Source organism: Pipra filicauda, unplaced genomic scaffold (assembly GCF_003945595.2).
Source record: "Pipra filicauda isolate LSUMZ 115617 unplaced genomic scaffold, ASM394559v2 scaffold142_size1944046_pilon, whole genome shotgun sequence".
NCBI classification, from domain to species: Eukaryota; Metazoa; Chordata; class Aves; order Passeriformes; family Pipridae; genus Pipra; species Pipra filicauda.
This window is the reverse complement of record NW_024103907.1, coordinates 706,955-733,193: the sequence shown is the minus strand read 5'-3', so window position 1 is coordinate 733,193 and position 26,239 is coordinate 706,955. Positions and strand designations below refer to the sequence as shown.

The 26,239-nt window shown below is 36.7% G+C and overlaps 2 protein-coding genes across 5 annotated transcripts in view; one reads left to right on the top strand and one right to left on the bottom strand.

Moving 5' to 3' along the window:
* SGCG (sarcoglycan gamma) overlaps window positions 1–7,354 on the top strand; it is a 111,291-nt gene extending 103,937 nt beyond the window's left edge. For all 3 annotated transcript variants that reach the window (XM_027713693.2, XM_039378656.1, XM_027713692.2), the window contains 2 exons: window positions 2,002–2,125; window positions 3,651–7,354. In XM_027713693.2, coding sequence (XP_027569494.1) covers window positions 2,002–2,125; window positions 3,651–3,824 — 298 coding nt within the window. In that variant the 3' untranslated portion in view covers window positions 3,825–7,354. The remainder of the gene's footprint in view (window positions 1–2,001; window positions 2,126–3,650) is intronic.
* Window positions 7,355–8,584: 1,230 nt separating this feature from the next.
* SACS (sacsin molecular chaperone) overlaps window positions 8,585–26,239 on the bottom strand; it is a 62,235-nt gene continuing 44,580 nt past the window's right edge. Inside the window, exons 9-10 of one of the 2 annotated variants that reach the window (XM_027713689.2) lie at window positions 25,991–26,082; window positions 8,585–22,711 (exon numbers count right to left, since the gene is read on the bottom strand). In XM_027713689.2, coding sequence (XP_027569490.1) covers window positions 11,151–22,711; window positions 25,991–26,082 — 11,653 coding nt within the window. In that variant the 3' untranslated portion in view covers window positions 8,585–11,150. The remainder of the gene's footprint in view (window positions 22,712–25,990; window positions 26,083–26,239) is intronic. The other variant, XM_027713690.2, reaches the window with a different exon arrangement.

Here is a 26,239-nt window from a genome sequence, read left to right as displayed (position 1 = left end):
TGAAGCAGACTTCTCATGTAAATCACTCAGGGAAAAACTGATTTTCCATTTCATAGAAGTATAAATCTAGGGATCTAAAACAAAAAGTCATACAAAAGCTGTTAAATCCCAAACACTGCTTAATAAAGATTACTGCTACATTAGTCGTCTTATGCAGAACAGACTCATACTCATGCCCTTTAACTCAGCATAGTCATGACAGAAGTTTGTGCCATCTCAGACTCATGGGATAAGGCATCAAACTGTTTCGTGGATATGGTCCCAATATGGAACCATGATGCAGTTATCCATTGTTAGGATTTTAAATTATCAGTCTGGAACTTAAACTAACTGAAGGTGACTAACCCAGGAGATGTCAGGGACAGGCAGATCATGGAAACATAAAGTCATAGAATGGGTTGGGTTGGAAAGGACCTTTGAAGATCAGAGAAGATAGAATCTTCTGCTACCTCTGGCCAGCAGTGATAAGCCAATATTGCTTATTTACAGATTTGGGGATAAAAAATTGAAGTTTAGTGACTGTGCTCAGATGTCATGGATTTACGTTTTAAGATATCAGCTGGATTTAGCTTCTTAAGAATTCAAAGATACAACTGAACTTTCTCACAAGCACAAACTGACTTCTTTTAAATTCTAGTTTTAATGAAGTAACAGGAAAAAAGGGAAGAATTTAAATAGTCTCAGTAAATTAAACCCATCAGACAGCTACATCAGGATTGTGTGTAAAATCATTTCATTCCTTTAGCAGTCAGGGTCTGCACTCATTACCTGGTGCATACCTAGTAAAGGACTGCTGGAGCACAGCAGTCACCGGGATTGGCAGCTGTGGAACCAACACAGCATCTGCTAGGATCATGTGAGCATATGTGTGTGAGCACACGCACACGCACACACACACCCACAGCCTCCTCTACATTTCTAGAAAACACAGTGGAAAAGAACATGCAGACCTGGGAACAGGGACGCGCATCTGCATTCTGCACTACGGATGAAACCCACAATATTTCATATGTGTCCAGGGAATGTACTGAATAGGAAAGGTAACAAGATGTAAAGTAAACAGGGACCACCAGTTGACTCACTTTCCCTAGCCTTCATATTCACCTGTTAAATATTGGCTGATAGTATAAACTTAGGGCTGGTGTCATCAGGAAGGGTGAACAAATATTCAGGATCAAAACCTGAATTCTGATTCTGCAGTGTTCCCAGTGTCCCCAGATGAAGCAGTTCTAGGTAACAGTCAAAAGTCACTAGTTTGTAGCTAAGCTTGGGCTTTTTCTTTCCTTCTCATAAATTTTAGTTAGTACTTCTATCTCTACTACTTACCATGGAAATGATACCAAAATTCTGAAGAAACAAAGCCTTATCTCTTTGGAAAATAGGAATCATTAATCCTACACAGGTGGTCTGATGAAGTGATTACTCAGCTAATGCAGTACGTTCCTGCCATCTTGTGGCACTGCAGGTTTTGCAACTCTCTGTTTGTTATGTTGAGTAATTTTTATTTCAAATTAAGTTAATGGTTTTTAAGTTTCAGATGTCATCTAGTTAAACAGCACACACACATATGCTGAGTGAAATCTTGGTCTGACTAGTAGCAGTGTCAAAACTCCCGTTGATAAAAAAAACTTCCAGATTGCACTAATTGTATTAATTTCAAGGTCTTATTATGTGAAAAATGAAAATAAATCCAAACTAAATAATGTAAAAATGGATTTCAAAGATTAAATTACAGTTATACTGAAATAATCTGTAGTTATGTCTGAACTAATACCTTGCATTTCTATCATGAATTAATCTATATTTTTCAATTGGGATGCTTTGGTGAGTTTTGAAATAGATACCTCCTTTTTCTGAAGAAAAAAGAAACTGCATCTTTTATATGACTTATGTGACTTCAGGCAAGAGCCTGCAAGGGCTTGTTCAAAGTTTACTTACTTTTCAAAAATAAAGGGACATATGAGATTGTGCTACTGTCCAATTTCCTGCTCCTGCTTTCAGGCTGGAATCACCAACACGATCTTTGAGCATGGATGCACCACGAGGAATTAATATCAAAGCACAAGCTGGGAATATTGAAGCTCTTTCGCAGATGGATATCAAACTACACAGCAGTGATGGTGTGGTGAGTACAAGCCCTTCTGTTTCCATAACTATGGTTGATCTTCCTGACTGAATATAACTATAATTTCAAGTCTTTTTTTCACATCTGGTTATTTTAATTCCTCAGGTTTTAGGAGACAGAGTATTAACATTAATAGTGCCAACAATAAGACTTTTATTTATGTAAATAATACTACCTATTGACATAATGTTGTATTAGCTTAGAGAAAAGCTCTTTAATAAAACTTGGATAGCAGTCAGCTCCCCATGAGCATAGTGATCCCCAGGCATCCCAGTGGGGAATGCTGACCCAGAAATAGACACTCAGCCCCAGAGTGGCTAAATTAAGTAGTGAAGCTCTTCAGACATCATTAAGAACTGCCCTGTCAGCAACAGCACACAACATGCAGCAGCCTATTTATCCCTTCTGCGAGGCTGTACCATGCCAGTTCTTCCACAAAAGAGCTACAAATGAACCCACGTCTGTCCTTAACCAGCTGGCTCGGTGGTGAGGCTTCAGCATTCCGGCCAGGACAGACTGGGTCCTGCAGCAGTGCTCATGTCCTGTTATTCAGTATATGGGCAGGGATCTCCTCTCTTATCTTAGAATCATTGAATGAAATGTGTTGGAAGAAACCTTAAAGACCATCTAGTTCCAACCCCACTGCCATGGGCAGGGACACCTTCCTCTAGGCCAGATTGCTCAAAGCCCCATCCAGTCTGGCCTTGAACACTTCCAGTGATCAACAACTTCTCTGTGCAACCTGTTCCAGTACCGCACTGCTGGAAGAAATTCTTTTTTATACCTAATCTAAATCTACCTTTTCCAGTTTAAAACCAGTATCCCTGAGAAAAAGAGTCCCTCTCCAGCTTTAGTGTAGGCCCCCTTTAATTACTGGAAGGCTGCAATGAGGTCTTCCCGGAGCCTTCTCTTCTCCAGGCTGAACAACTCCAACTCCCTCAGCCTTTCCTCACAGGACATGTGCTCTATCCCTGTGAACAATTTTGTGGCCTACTCTGGACTCACTTCAACAAGTCCATCTCTTTCTTATGCTGAGGATCCCAGAACTGGACACAATATACCAGGGCAGAGTAGAGAGGCAGAATCCCCTCCCTTGACCTGCTGACCACACTGCTTTTGATGCAGCCCAGAATGTGATTGACTTCTTGGGCTGCAGGTGCACATTATTGGCTCATACTCAATTTTTCATCCATCAATACCCCCACATCTTTCTCCTCAGGACTTCTCTTAATCTACATTCATCACCCAGCTTGTATCCACGTTTGAGATTGCCCCAACCCAGGTACAGGACCTTGAACTTCGTGAGGTCTCTGCTAATGAATAGATGGTGGGCACCAGCTTATCCCCACATGTGTTCCAGTGTCTGCCAAGAGCCTAGCTCTCAGAGCAGCTTTGTATATAACAAGTCGGGGTAGAAGGCCATTCTTAGATATCTGCCTAGACAAATTCAGCTTGTTTTATGGCATGTTATCGCTTTACTTTATTATCTCTAACAAGCCCATTTGTCCTGCTTTTTCCCACACAGCTTTTGCTCGATGCTGAAACTGTGCGACTGCCCAAACTGCCTGAGGGTACAAGGGGTGGATCCGGTATTTCTCAGGGGCTCTATGAAATCTGTGTGTGTCCAGATGGAAAGCTCTACTTGTCAGTGGCTGGCGTGGGCTCCACCTGCCAAGAATACAGCCGTGTCTGCCAATGAGGCACCAGAAAAGGCCGCACACCCCCTTGCGCATCTGAGTTTTATATTACTGCTAAAAAGCATTACTGAAAGAGTATTTTTCAGAATTTAAAAAACTAAGTACTTCAATTTAGGAAGCAAATTTGTATCTACAATTCTGGACTACAGGGTGTAAGGGGAAGAAGAGCACAAACGACATTTCAGCTTCAGAAGAATGACTTGAATCAAATTACATGTTCTGTCAGTAACACTTTGAAAACAGCCTTACGGAGAGCATAAAAAAATAAAACTAATATGTTTCCTTGCTGAACTATTATTCAGTTCAGATGTTTATGTCATTGTTCCTATTTTTGAGATCCGTGGGTTTTTTCTCTCACTACTTGTAAGCACTTACTGTATGAGTGGGTGAATTTAGATTGAGGGAACTACTTGAACTATTTGCTAAGACAAAGCATTATTTGGAGAATTCAGAAAGTGCCAGCAAATGGTCTATGCAATTTTGTTCTTGCAATAACACATGATATAGAAATGTGATATTTGTATAAGTTCTCTGTAAAAGGTGTTAATTTGCTAAAGCTTTCTATTTTAATTTGGCAACATATACGCTGATTTGCTTATTACTGAGATTCATATAAAAATAACTAATAGTAAAAGCTCCAGAAGTCATTAATACCTTCGTGCGTCTCAATTCTGTCCACTATACAACAGAGAAATACGTTATTAAATTTTATAATAGCAGTTGTTTGTTCTACTGCCTGTACTGTCATATTCATTTGAATCCTTTTTTATTTTAGGACATGCTAATTCAATAAGGCAATTTGTTCTGCCAGCTGGACCACTAAAAAGAAAAAAAGTGTGGCTTCAGATTGTCTGACACAAGGAATTGTTTTAGCAGTGGGGAAAAAAGTTCTTTTACGCAGCCCACAGGTTTCAATTAACAGGAATATTTTATTTCTGTCTGCAGCTGTTGACTGATATTTCTGATCCTGACAGAGCGGGACTCCATCACAAATGGACAGAATAAAACTGCTCTTTATTTTTTACATTAGGACTTGGGTTACAAAATAAGTGCTCACCAGAGTTGACAAACTCTTTATTAACCTTGTAAAGAAATACAGCTGCAGACCCATTCCCCTGTACAGTGTTGCACTGAACACAAATAAATTGTTTGCACATCTCTGGGTAGCAAGATTTGTATTTAATAGCCTGTTATTTAAACCTCATGGTTTTTTAATTCCTTTGATGCTGTTTTGTATACACTTGATGGTATTGTTATCCAGGACGGAGCTGCTATCACATGGTGCCTTGGTGTCTATTTACAGAAGGATTTTAACCCATAATTTTTAGTAAACCACAGAATGTCCATCCTTTGGAAAAAATAATAATCATCCTTAAAACAGGAGAATTGGAACAAAAGAGTTACTAACTTTTTTTAAACTTGCTACTTCGGCTCTGTTGAACAAGGGAAGAAAACCAACACTCAGTTAACATGCCTGGTACACACAAAAGCCTGAGCTGAAGAACAGTCCCCTGTTGACAGTATCCACTAGTATTGCGGTAAAGCCCTGGACAGTCCCCTGCCTCAAGGGCTGCCTTTGCAATTTACCTAACTAGTCTGATGTACAAAACTGAAACTGCCCTTTGGCATTAATTGTGGAGCCCCCACAATTAATGCAAGCTAGAAGAGCTTCAACAGGGCAAGCAGAAAATGCTTAAGCTGAGCTTAAGCAATTGAAGCAAGGTCTCACATGTTATTTGGAGACTGCTCCAATTGCTAATACATGCCCTAAATTAGAATGTAGGAAGCCACACTTCTTTAACATCTGAAATTCCCTTTTCCTGGGCTTAGACTCACTCACTCCTACCTTCAGGAGCAGGTCTGAGGCTGTTGGCCATAAAGAGAAGAATTTATATCTCTACAACAATATCTCTTGATTGTATCTGCCCCTCCAACTAAGCCCTCTTCTGAGGCAGACTTTAACAGAAACATGTCTTCAGTATTCCTTAGGCAGTTTAGGTGGTTCCAGCTCCATGCATAAGCTTTTACAAACCAAATTACGAGCAGACTTAGCTTATTCATTGGATAGAAAGTATGAGTATTAAAATAAAGATCAGCAAATACCTTTGCATGTGCCATATTCCTAAAAATTCCTCCTAGAAGAAGTAGCTTGGAGGGCTGTAATGTCAACAGTCTCTTATAGATGTAGTATTAACAGCAAAACTGGGAAGTGCTTAGAGATTTCAGTCACTGTCTAGTTTCAAAGGCATTTGAATTGTCACCCTTCCCAAATTTCTGACACCACAGAACATATGTCCACTTCCATGTAGTATCAAACTAATCATTCACCTAATCTAATCACTGTAAATTAGTTACAAACTGCCTATCCTGCCAGCAATAGAAGCACAGCACTTTAAGTTATATTTATGTTATATTTTAAGCTTTTGTTTTGGAGGCACATTTTCAAATGTTATTTGCCAGTTAACAAAGAACAAAGGATTGAACTAAGGCTTTCCATGTATCGCAAGAATAACCTCTAACTTCTGGGTATATGGAAGCCACTTCTGTTGCAACTTCTTACACTGATGTTGTGCTGTTTTAGTTAATGTTTTTACAGAACTGAGGTATACAGCTCGGACAGTAGTGTTACCCTGACTGGTAACACTACTAATGGCACTTCATTTAGACATTGCAATAACTACCGCCTTTCTTGTACAGATAAACCTTCTGGACTTGCCTCAGTTCACAGGTGGATTCTGATTATTATTGAAAAATAAACAGGTCTGCTGTACCCTCAGTGCTGCCATCACCCAAATAACCAACTTGCCCCTTTTCATTGCTCAAATTTCATTCTTCTTATCATTATGCTACAACATTGATATCAGAAGTATTGTTGCAGTATAGAAGTTGTGTACATTTTTTAAAGCATGGATGGCAACATCCTATCACTGAAGAACATTTTTGGGATCTTTTTTCTTTTATATGTGGTTAGTGGTAAAACAAAATTTATACTAAAATTACTACTCTGTAATCAGGTGATGCTAAAATCTCAATTGTTAATCTCAATATAGCTCATACATCACTAAATTATCATTTCTGATATCTCCACATGGATGTCTTTCCCTTTCTCTTTAATACTTAAAAATTACTGTTTCTAATTGAATCAAATTTCAGTAAATAGTTACAGATTAACAGAAAATTATGGCACAGGGCAGTGTGAGTATGCAGTTCTCTAATTTATTTGTAAAAGTGTTACCCAAATGGCGAAGAGAAAAAATCACTACCAGCATAGTGAACCTTATTGTGATGGGGAAAAAATATTTACTCCCTCAGAAAGAATTATTTACAGCAATTCTTGTAACTGGTTGCAGTTGTTACACAGCAGAAAAATTATAGTAAAACTTCATTGGTGATTGCCCAAACTCAATCCTTTTTGTTTCCATTTTACAGTCCTTTAGTGTTTACACTTGTCTATCTTTATATAGCTTTATGCAAAAGGAAATTGTGAGAATTGAAAACTGAGTTCTTGAATAAACTTTATACCTTTTGAAAAGTCTGCTTCTCCTTTTGTGTTCAAATGAAACACAGCTTAAATGAATGTTTTCATTTTTAAACAAAATTATCTTCCCAAGACTCTAAGAATGTGAAATGTACAGTATTTAAAAATATGAACAAAAATCTTGGTCCAAACTAAAAATGTACTTTGCAGAATTTAGAAAATGCTTTACAAGTAGGTTTCACTGGACATCAAGAATTCTTTGTCTTAATCAGTAGTAGGTAAAAGTAAACAAAAAAATTACTCCAGTGGTACTGAACTAATCATCCAGAAAACAAACCAAACAGTTTTGATTAAAAACTCATTGACAAATCCCTTCATGTTACAAAAATGTATGTCTTCAAATGAAAACATTTACTTTGGCTGTCAAGTTTAATTATCTTTGAACTATTACTTCTGCCTTTGTTCCATAAGACCAATCCTACCTTTCTCAAGTGTTCAGGTCCAGCAACAGAAAATCTCAAAGGTAGTACTACCCCCCTCTACTTTAATTGGAGCAATTACAATAGATTTAATTACAGCCTTGTTTAAAACAACCCATGTACCAAGTGAATGCAATCCTTATAGTAAGTTTTTAAATCCTATTTTCCAAATCACCACAGTAACTTCACTGATAATGATATGAGTACAAATCATGCAAAACTGCATTTTTTACACAGTAAATCATTTATTTTTCTTTTGGTAGTCAGATACACAAAAATCTATTTCCTTAACAAGAAAAAAAAGTTATTTTTCTTGTCTCTAATTGCTGAGGCAATTGTTCAGTGCTTTTTAAAACAGCTGTGTATGCCATTGTTTGAGAGGAAAAAAAGCTTCCACAGGAAGCTAGTAACAAGCCTGTCAAGGCTTCTTACAACTGCAGTTCCTTAGATTTCAGCTACCAAATGTATAGTTAAATCAGTCACCTGTACTACTGATTTTTTTGCTAAACTTCTCAGCTATAATCCTGGGAGGCAAGACTGCTGAAGCTCCTTTTCCTAGATACAGTGCTGGTACCTGTGGAAGATAGGACATATACCTGAACAAAGAGACATTTTTTCTAATGTGAATTTCTGTAATGTGCAGAATTACTTGTCAAACATATTTTTGTGAAACCTATATGCTAACATTTACTTCTACAGACCCTTACTAAGGAATCATCACATCTAACTGTTCTAAGCTTCCACACCCAACTCAGGCACGTTGCCAAGTCTCCCAGCTGAGCTAAAAGGAAGCAACAATTAAGCATTTTATTTATGTATTTTTATTTTTAATCAAGAATTAAATGGCACTTATGAAATCAGTTTCTATCACGACATGGTTTCCTGGTCTCACAAGGCCTCTTTATTTAGGCTAGCTGTTACAGTGAATTAAGCAAATAAGAAAAGAAACTAAGAGACTTCCAGTTGAAACATCACTTTTGCCTTCCTCTCTGCATCTGTATGTACATTTTAGTTTCTATCCAGCTTCTATAATAGAATAAATTAATTTTTCTGTGTCATTCAGGTTTTCTTGCTCATCTTGGTTCAATATTTAAAATTGCTTCAGATCATTATCTTCCTAAGAACTGGGACCATTTTCTTTCTCACAGTGTCAGCACTTAACAATATACACAAAATAAACAAAAATTTTAACAAAATAGTTTAGTAATTCTTCACAGCCAGTTTAACAGTTCATAAAAATAATACTGGTAAGGCAATATAAGTTGCTTATAAAACACAGCTAGATACTTAAAAAAAAATTTCTTTCTCAAAAGGTCACCTAAAAACAGGGAAGTGTTCATAGTGCTCCTGTTACTCTTTTGCATGCTGCCATGCTACCTTATGTTTTAGCTCCATTTAAAATGAAAACCGTGAGAACTGTTTCCTTTTCAAGTATTTTACTTATCCTCAATGCTATTCATCTGACTTATTGCACAAAGCAAGAACCACAAAGGAATCTATTTTAAAAACATACGGAAAAAAACTAAACTGATTTATTTCATGGCACACCAGGACTTGTGTTTTACTTACATGCTGTTTATTGCAAAAAATCAGCAAAATGCACAATTTCTTTGAGAAAATTGCAAACATTTGTCACTGCAAGAAAAAAGCACATTTCCTTTTCAATAGTACTTTAATATTTGTACAATTATTTAGAATTAATTGAAAAGAGATTGTGTATTTACCTATAGAAAAGAAGGCTTGAAATAATAGGTAAATTTAGCCTATTTTATAAAACCAAAACACATCGGACTGAAATAGATGTTTGCATTTTTCTTTATTAAAATTATGGCACTTAATATTTATTAGCAGAAATAATAACGGGGCTCCACAATCAGAAGCAGTATCATTTTCCAAACATCACATTTGTTCAAGAATGAGCCCTTATAATTTACTCAAAACTGAAGCAGTCTTCATCATGATTTTTTATTTTCAGATTACAACACTATCCCAGCTGTATCAGCCGTGCAAGCTTGCTGTTCTTTATTTTCCTTTGTATTCTTTAAGTTAAATTGCAGTTTCACTGTGCTGTGAAGTAGACAACTGTAATAGCATGTCACTGGAAAATGTGTAACATTTATGTTTAATGTGGCTGGTCCAGCAAAGAAAAATCCTTCCATTTAGCATTATCCATTATTTATTTTTTAAATTTTTTTACAAAAAGCTAATGTTGACCATATTGCATGACATTACCAAAAGTATTACAAACTATAAAAGAAAGAGTGTGAACTAAAAATAAGGTTTCTCTAGGGCTGTAGTGAATAACAAAATAAAAAGAGCATTACATTGCAGCACCTTTAAACATGTAACAAAAAACAGTGCTCTGTGTACACCAAAAATGGGTTACTGAGTTGTACTATTATCAATGTTTGTTTGTGGAAAAATATATATATATGTACACACACAAAGGCACACACACAGGGGGGAGGAAAGAAACTCAAGCATTTTAGACGTCTGAAAACTGAGTTTTGGTGTTCAAAAAACAAAGAAATCATAAAACACCATATAATAATGTTCACAGATTTTATAACATCCACATGCATTTTTCATTAAACAAAAGATGACAAGCTCTAGGAAAAAAAAGAAAGTAAATTAAATACTTCATTATTTTATAATAAGGTAAATGCAATCAATGCATGACACGACATTGCATGTTAAATCAAGTATTAAAGTAACTGTACCAGTTTACCGGTACTAAACTATCCTTTAATCGTTTACAATGTGATGCTGCAGCAAATTTATAATCAGATCCAGCTGATAAGGGTATTACTGTGAGTGGCATGAATTTCCACAGAACACAAAAGAATACAGAAATGCTTTGGAGCAATACCTCCAAAGTTATTTTAACTTCCATCCAATCTCCCATTTCATTGTATGTCCAGTCTTAAGACTAATACATTGAAAATGGACATTAGCCTTTCAGAAACATTATATTAAATGAAATAAATCTAATAAGGAGTTATAATTACAGGCTTCATCTAACAGAAAGCTCAGCTTTGGTTATATAAAGTGCAGTTCAATAATATGCCAATTAATCACAATGTTGTACAATACAGCTAATTTCTGCAGCTCAAATTCCTTGCAAATTCTAAAAAATATTCATGTTTTACAGTTTGCTTAACAGCAGGCTCAGTTAAGAAAAAAATCCCGTTTAAATAAATTTAAATTCTAGGTACTTCAGTACCATACAACTTTGTGCACTACGCTTCTAAACCGCTTGGCAACATGTAACTACTTGGACAATCCATAATCTGTACAATTGCATTTGTAACCCATCACACGAAACACTTATGCTCTTGACAAAACAGTTCCCCCTAACCTCTTCAAATAATTTATACTTTTTGTTGTATAAAGTTTTCAAGTTTTATTATGATACAAGCAGTACATTCCATCACTCTCATAGCAACTTCTGAAGTAAACCTATCATTGGGAATCTGTGGAAAAGGAAGCAAGTCAGGATACCTAGTTTTTAAGCTATCTACTCCATAAGCCTCCAACGTCTGAACATCATTTGTAAGCCCTTCAAGTTGCTGACTGTACTCCTCTATTTTTTGTGCAAGGGCTGCTGGTTTTACATCTTTGTCTGACTTGCCCTTCACAGCGTAGTCAGCTGCAATCAACGCTAGTTTAGTAGAAAGGTAGCATTTAAAGCATACCCATTCATTGGCATTTTTATGAAGGTCATTTCGTGCAGCTGAAAAGTTAGCTCGGGCCTGCCTAAGCCATCGCCGTGCCTCCACAGGATTGCCAACAGACCTGAATGTAGGTGGGACAAAAAAGCGTTGCGAGTAAGATGGTCCCGTGGAAGAGGGACACTTTTCTTTATACTGTTGCCTTTCAGATTTGTGGCTTGTTGCTTCCTGATTCCATGAAGTGTAAAATCTCTGAAATGAAAATTTATCTGACTGAAATCGAGAAGCAGAGGATGAAAATGGTCTTCTTGAGGCTCTATCCATATTTTGATCCATAAAGGCCTGTTTTTCCATCCTGTTAATCTCATTCTGTAAATGTTTGAAAACTTCATTAGCTATATCAAGATTCTCTGCATTTTTATCTGGATGCCATTTAAGATACAGCCTCCTAATAATCTTCTTTCTTTCAGATTCTGGAAGTTTCCAAGCCTGTTCAATCACAGATGTCACTTCTCTTAATATTTCTGGCAATGAATTTGACTTCATCTTTTTTGGGGAGTGATGTTTTGAGGACATTGTTTTGTGGCTCTCTCTACCAGCGAAGAGAGGTGGAATTGCCCTTGGTCCATGTGCTGGAAATTCTGTAGGACTGGTTGGGGTAGAAGGTGTACTATCCCTGCCTTGGGAACTTTCCTCTGGTCTGGAAAATTTGTACAAGTCAAGAGAGCTCACTATTTTATATTCACTATATCCAATATCAATCTGGTAAATCTTCCCTAGAAAACTAGGACTTTCATCATCTTCTCTTTCTACTTCTTGTACAATGATTGCATAGGTATAAGTTGGCTGATATGATCCATATATATCACCACCTTCAGAATCAACCAGGTAACCAACATATTCACCAGGATAAAACACATTCATTGGATCCATAAGAAGTGTATAGTGAATCTCAGCTGGTATAGGTGTGCCAGGTGTTGGTAGTTCAAGTTTTGATGGCTCGGAAGAGTCATACTTCACTCCTAAACTGTCAAGCTTCTCACTGATCCGATAAATATCATTACAACCCAGCATGGCAATTAAATATGAGGTATCAGAAATCAGGTTGTCGGTTGCAGATTTTAAGGTCATGGCTAATGCTAAGAGAAAATTTATGTCTTTGCTGTCTGAATGCTGTATGTAAAGCAATATTACTGCGTTTCCATATCTCTTCAAGAAAGCAAATGTTTCACTTTTGCTGTGGGGAATAGGAGCAAACCCTTTAACTCTTAATGTTGTTTGCAACTTCTCAAAACAGGAAACTTTCAAACCTTCTCGCAAAGCTTTGCAAAGTCTTATTGCTTTTTCTTCATTAGCTAGAAAAGCATTGTCATTTTCATGCTTCATAATCCTAATGAGTCCTGTGATAAATTGTTCTGAAGACAACAGTAACTGTAACCTTCCTTGCAAGGAACATAACGCTCCAAACTGACAAATTTTGGGGGACTCCTCATCCAACTGTTCTTCAAGAATACTGCTAAGTAAGCGGGGCCTCAATTTCTGAGGGAATAACATTATCAATTTAGTGTGAAAACCATGGTCTTTGCCTAAGTAACACTGGCTAAGATCAACAAGCATCTGCACACCAATGTTACCTTGAATTCTGCTTTTGTAGTGGGGTGCATCATCAAAAACTAAGATACTAGACTTTACCAACCTACCATCTTGACTGGGAAGGTAAAGGGCAAAATCCCTCATATTCTCAAGGTCATTCCTAACCTTTACAGAATCATTCTGAAGACTTTTGAACAGGCCTGAAACTACTCTTTTAACTGTGCGCATTTCATTAGGATCCAATTGCTTTCCCTCTGAGCTCTTATATATGCGCCCTAGAACTTCAACATACTGCTTTGTTGAAATAATATCTTCAGTGCCCAAATGTTTAAATAACTGATGGAAAGTACCAAGTTCTAAAGGAAGTTTGTAAAGATAAGGTTTAAAATCAGATTCATACTCAAGGTTTATTACCACCTCTTCAGGCTTAAGGAGTTTCCAACCTTCTTCCACCATTACAAAAGAAACTCCTCGAAGCTGAAAGCGGAATTCCCTCTTCTCTGTACTAAGAAATTCGTAAATGCTTCTTAGGACCTTGGCCCTAGTTTTCACCATGTCCTCATCCAAAGTTGTTATATTGCATATGTTCCTGCAGTTATTGATAACTTTGTCCAGAGGAGGGTCCAAATTAACATTCAGCATGGTTAAAACTTGCTCAAGTTGTTCTTGTGCACCGAGACTACTTCCCTCTTGCTCTTTGATGCTTAAAGGTGTTGCTTTCTCGGGAAGAATGGGACACGACGTCCACAGCAACTGCAACACATCAGTCTGTTTGAATTTAGGATTCACCTGTGCCCCATTGAATCGTATAAGAGGAAGTGTCCCATTAACTTCTTGATACTGGGGATGAAATCTAACAAATTCTGCTGGAGCTCGTTCAGGGCACAGAAAAGGAATTAATGACAATTCTTTCAGAAAATTTCCTGAAAAAAGGTCAGTTCTTTCTTGGAATATGTGATGAAGGAGGACATCGACAGTATTCTGTAGTGTTTCTTTAGACCAGTTTTCTGTATTTGCTCGCATGCTGATTTCCTTAGCAAACTGTAGTAACTGCTGCTGTGAAATGATGAATTTCAATCCAATATGTCGTAGAAAAGTTACCCATGATGGAAGGAATCCAGCTTGATTTTTTGGTTTTGTAAGTTGCTCTAGCTTCTTAAAAAAATCTTGAGGTATAAAGAATTTTTCAGGAAGCATAACTTCAAAGACTTTTACAGTCCTGTCATAAAAATATTTTGCAGGCTTTAACCTATTGCTTGCATCATGAATGATCAAAATGCTTTCAAGCTTTTCAAACAGCTGTTCTTTCATTTCTGAGGCTTCTTCAATGCTGGTTAGCCTATTCTTTAAGTAGATCAAATGTTCTAATTTTGCATCATAAGACAGACTTTCAATTTTTGGCAAAAGATGTTTCAAGTACACTTCAAGATCGTCCACAGAGACACAGCCAAGCATAGTATACAAATCTTTCAAATGAACTTTCTCTTCAAGAAAAGCTGATGAAGTTGACTGTGTCCATCTGTCTACTTCTACCGATGGGATGCTTTTTGTGAGGACATAACACGTCCCATATTTCAAAATGCTGATGTATCGACCACTAATGGATTTGTAACATGGAAGAGACTTTAAAATTTTAATGTCATCCTGAGATGTCAAATGACATAAGTTGCAATTGAAGTACATTAAAAGAGCCTCGAAGTCATTTTCTACTAACTTTTCAGTCTTAAAAGTTGATGTCTGTACCATATATTGTATGGCTTTCAGAATGCTTGAAGGATTATCTATATTTGCCATACGTCCTGACAACAAAGGCACTAAAGCACTGTCTTTAGAGCAAATTTTGTTCAATGCCAGCTGAATACAGCCTGTTTTCATCAAAGCATGGAAGACTTTATCACTTTGAGCATTTGGAAAAACAGCTATGTGCATAATGCTGAGAGGCAGTAAAACATCACACTCTGGCACAACAAGGTGATTGGCTGAGACAGTAAACTTTACACCTGGGAGCAAAGTCCAGTCCTTCAGAGTGTCAACCACATTGTCGAATTTTGCTTGCATATCTTCTTGCTCTTCCTTAATATTTATAGACTCACTGATAAAATGCCAGGCACTTTTAAGCCAAGATTCACTTGCAAAGTTTTCCTTCCATTTCATACAATTTCTAGTTTTATATTCTCTAGGCAACACAGATGATAACAATTCAGCAAAACTTCTGATATCAAAGACTTTTGCTACTTCACTGCTAAGCAGAATATTGTTGTATCTCAAATACAATGTGTTCATAAAGAGATCCTTGCGAGATGGAATCAGTTCATGGTATGTTGTCAAGAACTTTGGTCGCTTTGAATCAAAAACTTGCAAAACGTTGTCAAGCGTAAGAAGGAGCGGCAAACCCTCAATCTGGATTTCATTTTCTTCTGTATCTTTAAAACAGTAGTCGACCAGGAGTTTTAGACTATGGAAGAGTTTCAAATTTGTCTGCTGAAGACGACAGGGTAACTTTCCAATGTGGCAGTTAGAGTCTGGAAAAGAAAATGTCATCAAAAATAATCGGACATCAGCAGGTGTCACATAGGTGACAGGAATATCTGCATCTACCAAACAGTGGTAAAGATTTGCAGTCTCATCACAGTTATATACCAAATTAAATCCAATTTCTAAGAGTAGATGCTTGAGTCTGTAAACATTTTCAGCCACTGTCTTCCGTGTTGTGATGTTGTATTCTGTATTTTTGAGGTTCTGCAATTCATCTTGTAGCAAATTGTCAAAGAATGGCCTGCCTTTGTTCACAGTAGACATGTTAACCCATGTGATGATAACGGCAGAATGCAAATCAGAACCATCAACATTTGGAGCTCTCATAACAGGTAAAAGACGCTTCAAATCTTCATAAATGCAACTGTAAACTGCTTTCACTAAACAATACCAATCTGGCTGAATATCAAGTCTATTAACTGGAAAAAAGGATAAAAACTTTTTTAAAGTGTCTTTCACAGCATGAATAGGTGTGCTTTGCAGCACTGATACTGTAGGATCAGTACCTGGAAAATAGCGTTTCTTCAGCTGAATCAGCAGTTCAACATAGGCCGGTGCTATCAGTGCTGTCATTAGACTACTATTCCAGTCACTTCTTACTCCAACACCATTATCATCACGCCACAAGTTTCTTCTTGCAGAATCCAGAGCAAAGTGTCCATTCACATGAAAAGGTAATCCAGTTTCTAATGATAAAGGTAAGAAACAGAATGCTCTATGGGGTTTTTTGTAATTATGAGTAATGCAAGCTGCTACTCCACCACGAGGAAAAAGAGTAATATCCTCATTCTTGTGGGCTGAAACTACACTTTTGGATACCTTTTCCATGGCGGAAAAGCCTGACCTGTTACAAATTAACCAAGTTGTAAGATTTCCTTCAGAGTCTTCAGTATCCATTGTGTAAGTAATCTGTTGCACAGGTATTTCACTTAGCTGCTTTTTCTTAGTTACACTGTCGATCACAGATGCATGGAATTGCTTTCGTTTCAGTCTGTCTCCATCAGTGATTTTGCCTTGTACAGAATAAAGCACATTCAGTGCTCCTGTTGTTTTTTCTATCTCACAAATAGAAATTTTTTCCATATGGTTCAAAAACATTAAGAGTTCTGCTCCATCTGTACGCAGCTTATCTAAAAGGTTTTGGACCATTCTATCTGAGCATGGAACTGAGGAAATTTCTGATACTTTCGCCATTTCTCCATTTCGAAGAGGAAACCTAAACATCGTACAATTATCCAGTTTAAAGTGATCTCCTAAGTAGAGGTCCAGTACATCTGAGAACTGTGTTCTGAAATCTGCATCTAAATCTCTAAACATGCGGCCAGGACTTGTTGATGTTGAACCAGGTGCATATCTTGCATGAGGATCAAAAATACAAAGTATATCATTGCCAGACAGGAAAGACGGGCAATCAGTAATATGGTAAACAGAATTGAAACCTATACCATATTGTCCAGTTTTACAGGGATTTCCTACTTTTGTACCTTTTCCAAGGTTCTGAATTCCCCGAATATCATCTTCTGTAAAAGGCTGATTGTTGTAAACGCACAGTGCTGGTCCCTGAAGTGGTGCCCATTTCTCATCAAATATTCTATCGGCTGGATGCTGTCTAGGATCAAACACAAAACAGATCTCTGTAGCTTTTGCATCATCTGCATTCTGAAGGAGCTCTTTCAGCATTTCTTTTTCTGAAGGGTATGCATTCAGAATGCTTTTAATTCTACTTGTCAATTTTTCTTTCTGGCCAAATTCTGTTCCAAGGGTAGTAAAACAGATATTTGATGCGTATCTTTCTAAAGCTTTATGGCGTTTTGGTATTGCTCCAAGCTTCACTGCAACTTCTCTTGGAATATCGCCATGACAATACTTAACAGTTGTGTCTTTAACTTTAATCCATGGACAGTCATTGTAACACAACGATTTTGCAGGCAGAAGTGCAAGACGAGTATCTGGCAACAAAATATCACCATACTTTTTCTCACAGAATTCCTGCTTCTTCTCTCTAATGAGGCCCCATATTCCTTCACTAATTATTCTCCTACAGAGCTGAAAGTTGTCTTCGGTTAGTTGTTTGGTCCCTCTTTCCTGATTTATGAATTCCAGAACTGCAGCAAAATCTTCAACTGTAAAAGCCTGTCTGACACCCACACTTTCAAACAGCTCACGGAAACTATTTTTATATTTGTTAGGCAACTGATAGAGATAGGGTGCTGCTTCAAAATTCAAATGAAAAGACACTTTTTTTGGATCAGCATACACATTCTCAACCAAAATAAAACTACAGTTTGTCAGCTGTTCAATTATCATGGCTTTTGTGGATTCGCTCTCTAACATTGCTTCATGTAGATATTTGTAACAAGCATTAGTGATATTTTCTTGATATAATGTGATTCCATCAAATGACTTTGCAACTTCTTCTAACTGATTTATGACTAAATTAACAGGTGGTTTCTTCAGTAAACCCAAATATTCTTTGACAGCTAATGACAAAGCACCACAGCCTTTAAAAGAGTGGGAATTTTCATTAAGAATTGGTTGTGTGAGGCAAACTATATCTTGATGATCAGCAGTGAAAAGATCAGTTGCTGAAAACATCGCTTCAGGCTGAAAATCACTGCCTTTCCAGTGCAGCGAGAAACCTGCTGGTTTGCTAAGGAAAGGAAGGAAAGGAATGGTTTGACATCTTGCAGCAAATTCTTTAGCTCTAGGATCTCTAGATTTTAATTTTTCATCAATAAGACTCAATATAGTACTGCTTCTGAGACAAGCTGCAGCATGATCAGTTTTGTTAATTTCAGCTACAGACTCTGCACGTTCTATCAGATCTTCCCATAAAATATCATCTTTAGCCATTCCCAACTGAACAAGTTTAACCAAAATAACAGGGTTAAGATAATCCTGAGTGGTACCATAAGGAAATCTTCCATCTTCAGCATCATACAACTTTGCAACTCTTCCTTCAGGATGGATCAGTCTTGATGGTGTAACTAATGAATGTCCATCCAATGAACAGGGAATACATGGAGTAGCACGAAGAATTCCTGAGAACTCCTCAACTTTTTCATTGAGAACGTAACGCATCAAAGGATCACGCAGCTCTGCATCAATCTCCTGAACATTAGGGAAAAATACCTCAGAAAAGAACTGTTTCTCAGTGAAGGTGTTCTCCAATAATATGTATTTGCATCCTGCTTCCTCAAATCCTGTCCTTACCCAGGATGGGAGATCTACAGCACACAGATTTTTGGAACCAGTTTTTTTAAGGTACTTCAGAAAGATCTTAAAGGCTGACGGCCCAACATCTGGCCGCTTCAGTATAGAGTCATCTAAAAACCTTACATTCTTCATGGAAACCCAAGACAAACCATCAGAAAACACTTTAATCCCTTCTTTGCTTTTCATATGAGCTATGTCTTCATAAAATCCTTGACAAATAACAGAAAAATCATCATGAACTGAATCGGGATCTGGCCACACTGCACAGTAACTGTAGTCAACTAGCTCACCATTGATTGCCATGTCACGTAAAACACAAAGGGCTTCTATGTAGGCTTTTACAATAACATGCCTCATGAATACTGTATTCCATCTTCCTTTTGTGTCTGTTTTCCATATCTCTTTCCGATTCGAAGTAACTGCAAAGCAGCCATTTATATGAAGAGGTAAGCCTGTTTTTATTCGCAGAGGTAAATAGCAGAATACTTCTCCTATGGTGTTGCAATTAGGTTTCACAATCCACTTTTGATCCTGGGTTTCAGACAGCAACACTCCTACTCCACCACAGGGAACCAGACCTAGTCTTCGTCCACTTTCATGTAAAGAAAATTTCAAAGCATCTCCAACATCCATGCAAGAACATATAAGCCATGTTGTTGAATCTACTGTTTTCTGTGGCAATTCATCAGCTGATCTTTTCATCTGTCCTGATTTAGCCATCTCAAAGAAAGAAGCTGGATCATCTTCAGTACCTCTGAACAGTGGAGACTGTAAATCAGCAATCCGCCTAAATACATGATGAAATTCTTCTACTACTATCTGTAAGATACATGACGACTTTGGCGTTTCAGTGGGAAGCTTTTTGTTACTACTGCTGCAGACCTTCATGAGTTTAGCCGCTTCCTTTAAAACACTTACGTTTGGTGCAGTCAAGGCTTTAGAAGAACACAGATTTTTTCTGATAGTGACAACATCTTGTGCCACGCCAGGATCATCTGCTTCAATTTTCAAGTATTTCAAAACCATTGAGTTTACACTCTGAGCAAATATTATCAGTCTATGACCACAAATGCTAAATTCATCCACAAGAGAGTAAATGTCTGCTGTATTGTAAGATGTACTGCTCACTTCACTCACTTTAGCTTCCTGCTGAGTCCTAAAGGACAGCCTGAAAAGTGTTCCTTTGTAGCTGTAGGGAGATTCTACTGTCAGTGGTAGCTGGCAACCAAAAACTCCTATAAATGGCTTAAACTGATTTGGAAATTTTCGCAGTCTTTTCTGTTGTTTACTCCAATTGATTTTGATCCCTGGGTTAGATTTATCTCTGATGTGCTTACTTATATGGTTGACATTTGGATCAAACATAATCATGAACTCACGGCTCAAAATAATAGGAACATCAGTGATATGATAAACAGAATTGAATCCCAGTCCAAATTTTCCTACTTTGTCAACTTCACTCCTTTTTAAAGACTCTCCTAATCGAGTTATATTTAGGAAATCAGAGTCGGAAAACTCAGAATTATTGAATGACCACAAAGCTGGACCATGACATGCTGCCATTCCTGGATCCAGAAGATTCTCCCTTATATCCATATTTCGTCTCATGTCAATCAGGAAATTACATTCAGTTGCATTAGCATCATCAGCATTTTGAAGAAGTTCTTTAAAGATATCTGAAATGGAAGGGTATTCTTCCAAAATGTTTTTAATTCTTACAGTCAGAGGTTCTCTTTGCCCAGATTGCTCAAATCCCATATTCTCTGGATTAATCAGTCTTGTGCTAAGGCATGGGACATTTAACCACTCCGCGGTTTTCATTGGTATGTCTTCATGCACCAAAATTATTGGTTCAACAGAATCTTCAAGTAAATCGTTTAAGTCATCAACTTTGATGTCACAGTAACAGCACTCATGAATTGGCCTCATTGCAAGTTTATAAGGAAGTTTGCCACTGTATAGCGGCATGGGTGTGTGCAGACTTGCAGGAATCTGATTGCTATACAGCCATCTTATGATGCTCAACATAATGTGAAGACTTTGTTTACTCTCTTGTTCTGAGAGAGACTGCTCACTCTTTAGATATATTTTCTGAATAACCATAGAAACATGGTCTGGGGTTAACTCCTCAATTGAACCACAACATTTAAACAACTGGTGAAACTTTGCCATAGTTTTTGGCACATAATGTAGATAGGGCTGGAGATCAAGATCAGGAACTGACTTTATTACTGCTTGTGTGAGAGAACAAAAGGTTTTACCTGTCCAAACCCAGGGAAATTTCAGGGCTTTAAAAGCTTCTTTGCCTTCTTCTAGATGATCATGCATAAATCCATAAATCTCAAGCAAGATATGTTGAAATTGATAATAGTCCTCATCACTGAAGGTTTTAGAACTATGCCAATCAACAACCACCTTGAAATGTTTCAAGACTGCTTTTATGCTGGGCTTGGTGGGGATGCCAAGTGCTTTTTCTATATCCAACAGTACATTTTCCACAAGAGGAACTGAGGAACCAACTAAAATGGCGTGCGATAGATCACACATTTCTGGTGGCGAACAGAGATTACATTGATCTCCTTTCCAAACTAAAGATCCGGGATAATTTGGAGGCCTTTCCTTACATGCAGGAATCCATTTTATCTTTTTCATTGCAGCTTTTGTTTCAGATGAGTGAAGCAGCATATGGTTTTTGTTCAAAATCATCAAGAGAGTTTTAGCTTTTCTTAACAGTAAATCATGATTGGTGTTAGAGTCAGCATGCAAATTTTCAATTTTTTTTGCCACTCTCAATATATCACTTTCCTCAAGATTGGCTTCATTTTTTAAGCCTATTTGTCTCAGTGAATGAAGAATATCTGATGATGTAAAAATAACAGGAGGGAAGCAAATTTCCTCCTCAGCATAAAACAAATGTTGCAGAAGTTCTACCTCAGGATCAAAAAGTTCGTTTGCTGACATTATCTTTTCTGGTGAAATCTTAATAAACTTTAGTGGTGTCAGCCAATCTATCACATCTGTACTCTCATTTTTAAGAAAAGTCAGATTTTCAAGAACCCATTGCATTATCTGTGTTGTTTCATCATATGAATAAAAATCACTTCTTATGTCTTCTATAACAAACTTCAAGCAATCTGTGCTTTTTAGCTGTTCTATTTTCAGTAGATTAGCTAAGCGAATAGTTGCTTCATCACTGCTGTCAATTATTGGAACAGAAAATCTTAGGCCAGGAGGAATTTTGGCAGTGTGGTGCAATACCTTACTACCTTTCAGTCCTGTAAAAACAGGGACACTTTCATCAGATGATTTCTCGATTTTTTTAAATATTACCAATTCCTGAATAATTCTTTTCTCTTTTTCACTTGCATCCGTTAAACTAGCTAAGAATGCCCTAAGAGCATCTTTATGTGTTGGGGGGAATGACGCAACCTGATTGCATAGTTTCTGTAAGGACATTTTTTCCATTATTTGTAAAACAGCACTTGGCAATGGTGGATGCACATATTTTTTTATAAGTGGATGTTGGATAGAAATATCCAGTTTCTTAAGTACAACTCCACCAACTTTCTGAATAATATCAGCTAAATATTCTGGGAGCTGAGTCTCAGATTCGTCTTCTAGAACAATAGGTGATGGATTCCTAAATCTAACCAGTTCCACCGATGTTTGATTTTCCTCCAGCAGCGTCGTGGGGATAAGCGGCATTTCATCAAACATGCTCAAGTCATCAGGAAAATGTATATATAGATTCTTCCAGACCATCTTAAGCCAGGAAACTGATGGGTGCTTTTTTTCTTCCAAACCTGGATACCACTGTACCACCACATCTCTCCCAGGCCACACACTATTCATAACTTCTTTAATGAGCCGGGCAAATCTCTCTGGGTTCAGAAGCTGCAGCTGAGTGCATGGCCTCCCTGAAAATACAGCAAAAGGGCAAAGCTGTGAAAATCACAGAGTTACATAACAAAGTGCTTCAGGGGGAAGAAGAAAAAGGAAAATAAGTAAAAGAAAAAAATCTAAAAAAATCTTGTATCCTGCCTTTTTGTGGAAAAAAACCCTGTTTGTTAAATAGGACTGCAAATACCAGCTTCATTTGCTTTCGGGAGTTAATTAAAAGCAAATACATTCCATATTAGTATAAAAATATTTTAAAAATTGAAAATTATCAGTATGTTATTACATTTGTTAGTTTAACACAAGAGTTTTCAGGCATACATAGCAACTAGAGATTTAGTACTGAAGTTGAAGCTTCAAATATTTTTTTGTTTAGTTGATGTTTTACACTACTTATTTGCCTACTGGTAAATAAAAATCATTATTTGTCTCTAATTGCAAATGTTTGAATAGATTTGAAAGATTATTTATTAGATATAGCAAAGACTGGCTCAAGTGCAGCTGGTCTTACACTAAAACTTACAAGAACCTAGACTCAGTTGTGCAGGAAGTGCTGAAACTAAGTCCAGATGTATAAGCTTTTATTCTTATTATCAAAGTCCTCACTAAAAGAAATACATCTTTACATTCCTGTCTTAATCATCATTAGAACAGGTTATACTTAAAGCCTACAGGACATCAGGGTGTAAGAAAACAGCACAGGATATAAAAATACCACTACCTCCCAACAACATCAGAAACAATGACAGAAACGGAAGCAAGACATCTATTTGAATTTCAGATTTTGTCCATCTAGACAACACTGCCATTTCCTTAAAAGCAACAGTCCAAATAAAGATTAAGATCAATTATAGACATCCTTCAGAAAAATATTTTTTCCTTTTACTTCGTGCCTACAGAGTTATGGGTTCTGTTAGTTCTATTGAACAGAAAACACAGGCAACACATCAGCCCTGTGAAAGTGAGAAAACTTGCAGAAGTGACCCAAGAAGATAAGTATCTACTTAAAAGCTAAACCTAAATCCCTTTATTTGAGAAGTTTAAAATGCTGTTTTAAAAACTACACGTGTGATCTCAAAATACTGGAAATCTTCCTGCATATGAATTTATTAAGAGAAATATATAAATAAACCAATGGAAACATTGGTAACTTCCATGTAACATAACTATAAGGTTTTCTTCATCAATATGCATTTTCCCCTCCACTGTATTTAGAACTCTTTTTATAATTATCTTTGGTTGCTATCTCTTGGCAGCTCTATTTGATAAGTTTTGTATACAAGAAAGTTGGGGTAACGAGAATAAATTCACACAAATATCAAGCTTCAATCCAAACCAATACATCTTCAGTTAATAACCATACCTGAAAATCCCCAGAGAAGCTGTTGGGCTAGAATATAATCAAATCCATTTTTAGAAAACATCCTGTGAGCTACACATTAACACACTAAATACGAATAGTTATTAACTAGAAAAATACAGTACACAGATTAAAAATAAGAATCTACTTAAAAGCTAGCCCTAAATCCCTTTATTTGAGAAGTTTAAATTACTGTTTTAAAAACTACACATGTGATCTTAAAATACTTATTATTTGCAACAGACAACTTTTATGGCAGTGCAGTTGTACGTCACAATTATGCAAAAGAATAGAATGAAGAATAATCTAGGAGGACATAGAATGAAGAGAAAAGTAGGCCACTACAATCTCACGAAGGATTAACTAAAAATATTTAAGAATTTCTAGAAGATTTAGAAGAATAACTGCCATATTTATTTACAAAATATGATCTTCCAATCAATGACAGGCATACTACCAAAAACAAGTCCCTAGAAAAATGTCATTCAAAGAATCTGCCAGAGGAGAGACAAAAGCAAGACCTTAAATGTGACCAAAAATCTTCCCAGTAACTGATAGACTTCATTGCAACTCTGAGACCAAGCCTGGAAGTGGAAGAATGTCCTAGAAGAACTCAGCAAGGAATTGGTTTAATAGGGTTTTTTTTCATTTCTGTCACCTCTGCTTTTTCTGTTTAAGATGTATTCAAGCAATTCTGCTTTTTAAAAGAAAGTTTTTCTTTACAATAGTTTCACACTTATTGTCTTCCATATTCAATAAAAGTCGCAGCATCAATTTCATATCTTCTATACATTTTATATTTTTTTAAATATTTACACATTTTAATCTATGCAACAAGTCACCCTCAATCCCTTTAATTTTTTCACAGAATCTTTGCCATACTTTAAAAATTTATTGTCTTGCCTCAGAATTACCTTATTTTTCTATTAGTTTTGATAATGAAGGAATGATCAAAACATGGAAAAAGGAGGAGGTTTACAAGTGAACAGGAAGAATGATAAACAGAAAACATATAAAGAATTGAAGAGGAAAAAAGGTCAGAACACAGACAGAAGAAATAGAGACTGAATGACTGAAGACCATGATAAAAGTTATCATGAAAAGCAAATTAAGACAATGAATTACAGTATTCTGTGTCTAGTTCTAATGTCTTCAGTCTAAAAAATAATTCTGAAGAATCAAGCAATGAAAAAAAAAACAAAAACCCAAAGACAAGAATCTTTTCCTGAAAAGTACATTTTCTGGACACTGAAGAATAGCTCACCATATACTAATATTATTTAAAAATAGGCTGAGGAGTAACTTGGTTTGCAAATTGTGTTTACGTGAAAGGACTTCTGAGACTCAGGCTTCAAATTTACCATTCCAATGCATAATGAATCACAAGAGTGAAAAGGTAAATGCAGACAAACTGAGTAGAATGGATGCCAAAAAAATTTAACTATGTGGGCAGTTAAATAGAGAGGCATCTTATCTATAGATGCAGCAAACTGGTTCACCAAGTCTTTTGATCATGACTGGAAGCATTTCAGTAGTTGCACATTGACACAACCATAAACTATGAATTAAGACTCAGGAAACACATTGCAAAGGCAAATACTACAAATACAAAAAAGAATTAAGACTGTCTTAAGTGGAAGAATACTATTTAAATAAAATTATTAATCCTTGAAGGCATGCTTTACTAAATGAGTATCTATTATTTTATTGTAAATTTTCATTCTTCTTCCTTTGCCCTTTTGTTCATTTATAATTTTCATTTGTGTCATTTCCAACTCAAACAATATAGTCTATCGTATCTTAAATTTTTTTTAGATGACCAACTTATTTATGGGAAATCAATTTCAAAAGAGACATTACTTTAAACTTGGGGGTAGAGCTAGTCTGTTCAATCATTAGAAATCTGTTTCACTAGAAGAGAATACAAAATACACCTTACCCCGGCTTTTGGCAGCTTCTTTCAAAGTAGCGAGAACTTCAGGCTTCAGGTCATCAGAGAGTAACCTTCCCTCCAGGCCAGGAAAGAGTGATCTAGCACATCATGGAAAAAAAAAAATGAAAAAGAAAAAAAAAAAAAGACCCCCCACATTTTAGCAAGGCATCATTTATTTATGTCACTGCATAGACATTACCAGCATGGGAATCACCATGGTAGAACAGGAACATGCAAAGCAATCATTTACATACA